Here is a 9,119-nt window from a genome sequence, read left to right as displayed (position 1 = left end):
TATTTTTTGGTTAAATAATTTAGCATCGTCTATGGGGATTTTCTAGTTAAATTTTTAGTTTCTTCTAGATCTACGACTAACATGGGTCACTAACTAAAAAAAACAAGAACAAGATCTCCTTTCTTAGTGTGCACAAATCCCAACATGGCAGGTAACCGAGAAGAAAGGACGAGAATAATAAGCGACCTCCCAACCACTCTCATGAACGTCGTCATCAACGAAAGTTGTGAAACAACAGACGAAGACGCAATAGCCCAATGCCTCCCCTAGACGAGATGGGTCACCTCCTCCTTACTGTATCATCACAAAATCTCTTGGTAAGGGAGCTTCCACATCTATGGCGGAGGAGATGCCCCCAGCTGTAAAAAATCTCCTTGAAGCATGGCTAACTGACACACTAACCAGCGTAAGCGTCCTCCAAAATATCAATTCAGCAATTGCCATTGCATTAATAGCATATCACGTACTCTTTGACAATTGAATTTACTAGATACTGAACGTTACTTAGCAATACGACAAGCGGCGGCTCGGAGAGTTTTTTTATCTAAAGTCGAACTTTATGAGGGGCCTTAACTTTTTTTTAAGGAAATTTATTTATTTATTTATTTATAGTTTATTTTATCTAGTGTTTCTTAGATACAAAGTTATTAATAATTATCTTATAACCAATAACTCCTAATAAGTCTTTCTTAATATTTAACCTATTTTGAGACATTGTTGATCTTAGGTAAGATTTTATTCAATTTTAATTTTAAAAACTTCTTTTCGTTGAAGCGACGGTAACAAGAGTTATTAACATTATTCCATAAGCAATATAGCGTTGGAAAAAGAATCAAATCTTTTTATTTGACGGAGTGTATCAATCAAACTGTTATCTTCTAATTATACTATTTTCCTTAATAATTTTAATTCCGAAAAGAAATCTAAACCACCAATATCGAATTGGTTATTATGCTTTAAGGAACATTCAAGGATTAAGGTAATATTTTTTCAAATTTTCATCATCTAGTGATCTTAATTTTTACCGATAAATAGAAAACCAATAATATTTTCATATGCTTCGAATTGTTCAAATTTTGAAATTACATATACAAATACTATAAACAATTTGTTATTGACAGTTTCTTTGAAAGCTTCCTGTGAGGACGATAGTGTTGTTTTAAAATTACTCTTAAGCAAGAAAGAGTGCATTTCCTCTTAGAGATCTATTTCTATTTTTAATCAATCAAAGTTTAGATTGATAATTTTAAGTAAGCCAATTAATTTTGATTTTATTGTTAGGACTTCATGACCGATTTCGCGAGACCATTTCGGCCTATGAGCAGCAAGATTGGACATGTAATTACACTTTCGTTATAGAGCTAATGAGACATTTCATATTGATTTCTTACAAGAAAAAATTGAAGGGATTGACACATAGTAACAATGACATGTTTTTGTTTCGGCCACCGACGAAATAGTAAGTTTTAAAAACAGTAAATTAAAATAATGCATAATCAGCCAACGTACATTATTAGCACGACAGAAGTACTCAGAATGTTTCTGTAACAAAACCAGAACAGAAGGGAAATGGACAACAATCTCATATATAACAATCAATTTGACTGTGGAAATAATAATAGAGTTGAGCATGCATGTGAGTGACTAGAGAGTGGGAAGGAGGTGGAAATTACAAGGCAAAGGGGAATCTCTGCTGCTGCAGTTCAGCAGCTGATCGTCTATTTCCTCATAGATACTTCTATTTCTAGACTAGATCAATTGTCAATATGCATGCATATGTTTTTTGTCAGTGTCACATGTCATTGTTTTCCACTCATTCAATCACTTCCTTTGCAATTTTATTATTTTATTAGTTATTTTTTTATTTTTTACTTCGGTATTCAGTACCACTTTGGGACGATTAATCTGGATTCGCATCGGGAAGTTCCACAATTGGGTAAAACACGATCTACTAAAGACATTAATCTATACCCAAGAGTGGAACTTTTAAACATTTAATTAAGAACGGAGAAGTACTTATCAGTTAACCATATCCTTTGATAGTTTTTATTATTTTATTAGTACGACGATATATATTACTATATATGTGCACTTCCTAGTATTCTCTAATTTTAAAAGAGCTTTTTGGCAAAAGGGTATGGCCAAAGACTGTAACCAATACAATTGAGAATGTCTGTTGAATTTGCCCCTTTATATTTTTATTTCCATAGGAATGTAAAACAATAACAACCCAGTAAATTTTACAAGTGTGATTTGGGAAGGGTAGATCCTTGGTACAAAAAGATAAAACGAAACAGCGTAGCAGTAACAACAAATATACTTCCATAGGAAAGTAATGAATAAAATTTCTTTTGGATATTTCATTTGTTTTGTAGATTGCTTCATCTTCAATTGTTTAGTCTAAGCGATTTATTAGGCAGATTAGTTTTTTTATTTTTTTTCCCCTAAAGCATGTGATTTGCCTTTCATGGATCTTGTGGTTTTTCATTATGAATCAAGGCATAATGATTTAGTACTCTGATTAGATAGCTTTGTTGAATTCAATCATTTCATTCAAAAAGAAAGACACATTTTAGAATGTTATACATCATTCATGTGGATAATCTAGACTTTTCTTCTTGATTACATATTACTCATAACTCATATACATCCACAACAATGTATCACCTTATACCTTTTTTCAAGTGAAAAATTATTTTCTAAGGATCCAATGAAACTTTTCGTCGCACTTTTGAGTGTTAACTCTTGCTACATTAGCTAGAATTGGACCTACCCAAACGGTACTTTTCCCACCAACTAGTTTTTTTTTTTTAAATGTTGAGGAGCACAAAACCATTTGCCTTTGTTAGTGCCTTTCATCATTGGAAAGACAGTGCTAATGACTTAAGAACACTTGACTAAAAAAAGGCAGTGCAGTGCACTAAACTCCCGTTATGTATGGGATCCCGAGAAGGGCCGGACTACGATAGTATATTGTACGCAGTCTTACCCTGTTTTCCACGACTTGAACATTTGACTTATCCTTTAAAATAATGTACCCCTCAAACAATCGCACACAACTTGCTTGTTGGCATTTGCATATATTGTCACTGCTTTAACAAGTTACTCCTCGTGCTTATATATGATATGATGCGTTTTTTCTTCTTAAAAAAAAATTACACCTTTTGTATATTTGGAAATACTCTTATTAATGGCATGCTCATATAGTAATTAGAATATCATTTATTTTTAAAATCACAAGCGGAGAAAGTATTAGAAATGAAATTGAACCCAAGAAATTTATGCACGAAAGAACCAAAAATATAGCAACATATACTAGTCGTAAGCTGATGTCAACACAATTACAAAAAGGAAGCAACTAGAACAAAGTCATTGCTCTCCTCGACCAACACCAACTAATGAGATAAAAATTACAAAAAAAAAAATGAATAGTCTGAATTGAAAGGAGCTACAATAAATAAGAGCTGCTGCTATCCTTAAACAACTAAGGGTCATCAAAATTCAGTCTATCTCCTCTCCTTCTCAATCTTCAGTGGGTAATTCACAGTTTCCATACTCTGCCAAAATAAAACAACAAAAGAGAAAAAAAATGTTACCCTAGATATAAATATAAACAAATAAATAAAAAGAAAAGGATAGAAGATTAACTTGAGTGGGCGTAATGTGCAAATACGACCAGTAACTTTCAAGTACCCATAAAAGAATATATGGTCTAGAAAAAGAAATGCTTTACTCTCAGCTTTAAAGTACCAAAGGTAAATCTTTATCAATTATTGATAATAAATACTGGTGTCATTTTGACCATCCACGAATATCCATTGAATCGACATGGTTAAAAATGAAGTAGAAATGCCTAATGCTTCTATATATCTTTGAAAAATAAAGTGGTAATAAATATTAACCACACTACTTATCCACTATAGTTAAGTGATAAATGAAGATAAAAATGCATATATTAACTACTCCACTATTTAGTGATAACAATAAATATAAAGACATAATTTAACGGATAGACTTTTCGGGTGAAAAAATAAAATTAGTCGGTCAATCTAAACTAGTTACATTTGAGAGCTTAAAAGTGCATAAAATATACTTTCTCAGTTTCAATTTATGTGAATTTTTTTTTTTAGTTCTTATCAAAAGAATGACGACTGTCCTTATTTAGAAACAATTTACTTTTATACAGTGATTTATAGTCACACAAAATATATGTGTCTTATTTTATACTAAAAATTTAAAAGTTTTTTCTTTTTTCATAAACTCCGTATTATGTCAAATAGATTCACATAAATTAAAATGGAGTAGTATAATATTATACTACGTAAAAAACTATTTATTTTATTTTTATCGGCTATTTTTTTTTTTTCGACTAAAAATAAACGTCTCCGTCTATCACGTGCTGTCCCCAAACCTGCCTGGATTGCACCATCTTTCCAGACTTTGTGGACCCTATGGCAACAAATTTTTGATATGTGCGGCCCTTATTTAGTTACCAGAACACGTTAGCAAAATCATCCAAACCAACCACTTAAAGTGCGCCACACATTAAATTTTACCATAAACACGAAAATTATACCTCGAACCATAAGTCAAACATGTCACAGTAATCAAGAATGGAAAACCCAAATTCCAATAAAATTATAATAATGTAAATGATACGCTACTTACTAGGTTGTTGATGAACAATGTAAGCGGCCCCACCAAAATAACAGGAACCCATCGCACGGCCTTTCTTCTGATAATAATTGTTGAAAGCGTATGATGCATGAGCTTCCAGCGTGTTAGGATTGTAACACGTGGACCCTGGCTGAATCGAACGGCAATCAGCTCCACCCTCACCACAAGCGAAATCTAGAGCTGCTTGTAGATTATCCTTCCCCGCTTCACCACTCGCCACACACCACGTTTGCCCCTGCACACCCGTCGACACATTCCCCTTCCCGCCTTTCTGCATTCTCTCGCCGCCGGCAACCGGTGACTGCCGGTCAATATAATGTTTCAGTCCCTCCATATTTAACGGTATGTCATAAACTTTTCGCTCATTCGGGTAGAATAACCCGAAATTTCGCTCCGATGTGGGACCCGGCTTTTTGTTCTCGTTGAAAAGTGCAAAGAGGAAGACTGTGATGTCTTCTTTAGGCCTTAAAGGAGTCCCACCACCGGTGAGGATTCGCCGGACAAGGTTGCCGTTGTACGCGGCAGCATTGTCCACGCTGGCACCGACTTCAATGTCGTCTCCTTTAGACGGCCAGCCAGTTTCCGTTACGACCATTTTGATATCATCGTACTTCAAAGCAGATAACGCAGCGAAAACGGCGTCAACTTGAGCGTCAAAGAGGCTGAAGTAACGGAGTCCGTTACCGGCGTCAACAACACCGGGATTTTCCCGGAACAAAGCGTAGTCAAGTGGAATGACGTCGGAGTTTGACTCGTATGCAAAAAACGGGTAACAGTTAACCATAAGGAAGGATCCAGTTTGGCGGAGAAAATCCAACATGGGTTTAATTACGGGTTCGATCAATTCGGATCTAAAAGACCCGGCAGAAGACGGGTAAGAGTTCTGCAATGCACTAAGAGCAACAGGAGAAGAGACTTTGATTTTGTCATGGAAATTGTACTTCAAAAGAGCCTCATGAATATTCTTCATAGCGGGTACAAGAAAACGGGTCGTGTTATGCGGGTCAACGAAAACTTCATTTCCAACGGCAATGGATTCGATTTGAGTAGAAGGGTAGTAAGCAGCAACATTACGCTGGACCCAAGAGTAAGCAAATGACTGGCGTTTAGCGGCATTATAGAGTAGCTCGTTGGGTAGGTTAACGGTAACCTTAATACCCGACCCGGAAAGCGCTTTGAGTACAGCCGGGTCAGTATCATAGACTTTAACACGTTCTACGCCTTGAGATTTCAGAAGGGCTACAGCTTTTACTGCTGATGGTAAGTTGTTAGCTACACGACCATAGTTCACTCCAATTGAACCACCATCTGCAAATACACCAAAAAAAAAAAATTAGTTCAATAATCAAAATACAGACTTTAAGTTAGTGGAGAAAATGAGTGTTACCTGCAATGGAGAAAAGGGAAAGGGAAAAGAGTAAGAGGAGAAGACAAATGGTGAGTTTTTCCATGCTCTATTGTATGATGAAAAAACAGAGCATGAAAGTGTGTGTTGCTTTAAAAGGGGCTGCTAATGGAGGAGAATAATGTAGAGCAAGAAATTAGGGGGAGTATGTATAGTGGAGAGTGATGGGGTTGAGGGGATCGAGGGGATAGGGTGGGGGGGGGGGGGGGGTGAGAGTCTACTTTGTACTCACTTTAAAATAAGCAAGTCCGATGCACGAAACATCTCGTAGTTTATCCCGATACAAGCATCAGTGTTGATTCTTCGATTCAAACATGTAATATATGTGTCACACGTAAACAACTTCATCGTTCCTCCAAAGTTTCCCTTCTTTCGTATATGTTGCATTTAGAATTTATGTGATACTCCATCCATTCCAATTTATATGAACCTGTTTGACTGAGCATGCAGTTTAAGAAAAAATGAAGACTTTTAAAATGTGTAACCCTAAACAAGTCAAAAGGTATCCAGAGTATTTGTCTGGTTATAAAATGTTCTCATTAATGGTAGAATTATAAGTTTAAGCTAAATTGTTTCCAAATTTAAAAATGGGTCATCCTTTTTGAAACAGACCAAAAAGGAAATAGGTTCACATAAACTGAAACTGAGGGAGTACAATTTAGTTGAGAGTTAAATTATCTTGGAGTAATTGTTACTTACAAATATCTAATTCAAATATAAAATTTTTAAGTTTTTAAAATTAAATTTATATATTTAAAAATTATATAAAAAACACTATAAGCAATAATAGTTAACAACTTAAATTGTTAAAAATACATATAAAGATTACAATGGGAAAAAAAAGTTCTTTTTAACTTTTCAAATAATGTTGAAAACAAAAACTCTTCAAATAATAACTGTATTAGATGGGACAGGAGAGTAAGAAGAAGCCAATGGAGTAGAAGAAGCACAGCACGTGGCCCCCACTATATTCCAGGACCCCACCTTAATCGACCGTTTCTAAAAATGGGAGTCAGGTAGTGATGTGTCTGTTGAATCGTTGATACGAAGATCTACTGCTTTCACCTAAAAGGCTAAAATGTGTTTATTGTGTACCGTTTGAGGAAATTACTGTAGTTGATTGATGATTATTGCATTTGACTACTAGCACTTTTAGAAGAGATTTGCATTTGATGAGCCTATTACGCTTTGTTATTCTTTTTTGTTTTTTCGAGGTCATTAAATTAGTATACAATTAAGCACCTAATAACGTCGCCTGCGTATAATAAAATGATGCAATCTTGAAGATCAGAAACACAAATCTCATCAAAGACAACAACACATACTCCCTCCTGTCCATTTTAATGGATTTTTTTGGTTATTTTTACACATATTAAGAGCCCGTTTGGCCATAAAAATTTTTATTTTTTTCGAAATAAGTGTTTGGCCATAAAATTTCTAATTTACCCGTTTGGCCATATATTTTGCCAAAATAAATTTGGATTTTATTTGGCAAACACATGTTTGATCATAGATTTTGCCTATATTTTGGCAAAATCCCAAATCTCAAATCCCAAATCCCAAAACCAGCTCAATAGCTGGTTTTTGGGCCAAAATATTTACAAACACTAAGCTAGAGTTTGGCCATAGATTCCAAATTTGTTTTGAAAAATTTAATTTGTGTGAAGTTTGGTTTGAAGATGAAAATGTGTTTGGACATACGTTTTCAAAATATATTTTCCAACTTTATTTTGGAAAAATATGTATATAATTCCCAAGTTTTGGAATTTTGGTCCAAAATCAGCAATTGGGGTGATTTTGGGATTTGGGGTTTGGGATTTGAGATTTTTCCAAAATATGGGTAAAATTTATGGCCAAACATGAGTTTTGAAAATAAATCCCAAATTTATTTTGGCAAAACTCATGGCCAAACAGGACCAATAATATACATGTTTTTCCAAAACAAATTTGGTAAATATGTTTTGATAATGCATGTCCAAACACATTTTCATCTTCAAACTAAACTTCACCCAAATCAGATTTTTCAAAACAAATTTAGGAATCTATGGCCAAACGCTAGCTTAAAAACTCAAAAAAGCTGGTTTTAAAAGTTTTCACAAAAATTCAAAAATAACCCATGTCATGGTAAAAGTAATATATACTCAATAAAATAATCGAATTGTGTTCATACTAATCCGAACACCACTGTCATAATGTTGTTTAAAATTAACCGGGATTGTGTGAGATACTTAAAGAATGAGTCTAAATGTCACGACCCCAAAACCAACCCGGTCGTGATGGCGCCTATCATGGAACTAGGCCAGTGGACACATTCCCAAAATAGTTCAACATTTCATTAAAACTTAAATAATAACATTTTTCAACTGAAATTGCTATAAAAGATATAAAGTCAAAACCAAAATGCTGAAATAAAAGCCCGACCCCGGGTGTCACTAAGTCATGGGCAATACTACAATTGTTCCGAAATATAACAAGACCAAAATACTCTGAAAGTAGCCAAAGTATACTAGAAGGAAGATAAAGAAGGAGAAAGGCGGGACTGCGATCGCCAGGCAGCTGCCTCGCTATCTCCGGTGATAATCCGCGACTGGAATAGTCTACAGCCGCTACCGTGACCTGAGATACCTGGATCTGCACACAAGGTGCAGGGGGTAACGTGAGCACACCAACTCAGTAAGTAACAAGTCAAAACTATGGATTGATAGGTAGTGACGAACTAAACCTCAGCAATTATAACACGATTAAACTGTACAGTAAAGTAGGCATGCTGGCAATTCAATTATTCCACTCAACAGTAAAGTAAATACCAATCCGAACAATGTGAAGTATAAAGCTCACCAAAACTCTACACGTCAATGTCAGAAATGCATGAAATGCACCGTATGCTCCCACTCTCAAGTGCTCAACCCCTCGATACCGGGTATGACCTTCCGGCCTAGGAAAATCCATCCCGAAACATATACAACACTGACTGCAAGTCAACCAGTACCAAGGAAAACAAGGGTAATCCAACCCTGAGGAGAAATCTATATATATA

The 9,119-nt window shown here is 35.1% G+C and overlaps 1 protein-coding gene across 1 annotated transcript; it reads right to left on the bottom strand.

The window, feature by feature from the left end:
* Positions 3,279 to 6,248, bottom strand: LOC109229302 (glucan endo-1,3-beta-glucosidase 12). The gene is made up of 3 exons (XM_019394698.1): positions 6,065 to 6,248; positions 4,669 to 5,985; positions 3,279 to 3,557 (listed from the first exon to the last, which is right to left on the bottom strand). Exons 1-3 carry the CDS (start codon positions 6,126 to 6,128, stop codon positions 3,523 to 3,525), a joined length of 1,416 nt encoding a protein of 471 aa, XP_019250243.1. The 5' UTR covers positions 6,129 to 6,248; the 3' UTR covers positions 3,279 to 3,522.

The sequence above is a fragment of the Nicotiana attenuata genome, chromosome 7, assembly GCF_001879085.1.
Source record: "Nicotiana attenuata strain UT chromosome 7, NIATTr2, whole genome shotgun sequence".
NCBI lineage: Eukaryota > Viridiplantae > Streptophyta > Magnoliopsida > Solanales > Solanaceae > Nicotiana > Nicotiana attenuata.
The sequence above is the reverse complement of the archived record's forward strand: the minus strand, read 5'-3'. Positions and strand labels throughout refer to the sequence as shown.

Excerpts from the sequence above, each read along its gene's own strand:
- LOC109229302 (XM_019394698.1), bottom strand. The coding sequence starts at position 6,128 with ATGGAAAAACTCACCATTTGTCTTCTCCTCTTACTCTTTTCCCTTTCC. Across the intron at positions 5,986-6,064 it reads TTCCCTTTTCTCCATTGCAG|ATGGTGGTTCAATTGGAGTG; the intron begins GTAACACTCATT and ends GTGTATTTGCAG. Across the intron at positions 3,558-4,668 it reads CATTGTTCATCAACAACCTA|AGTATGGAAACTGTGAATTA; the intron begins GTAAGTAGCGTA and ends TTATTTTGGCAG.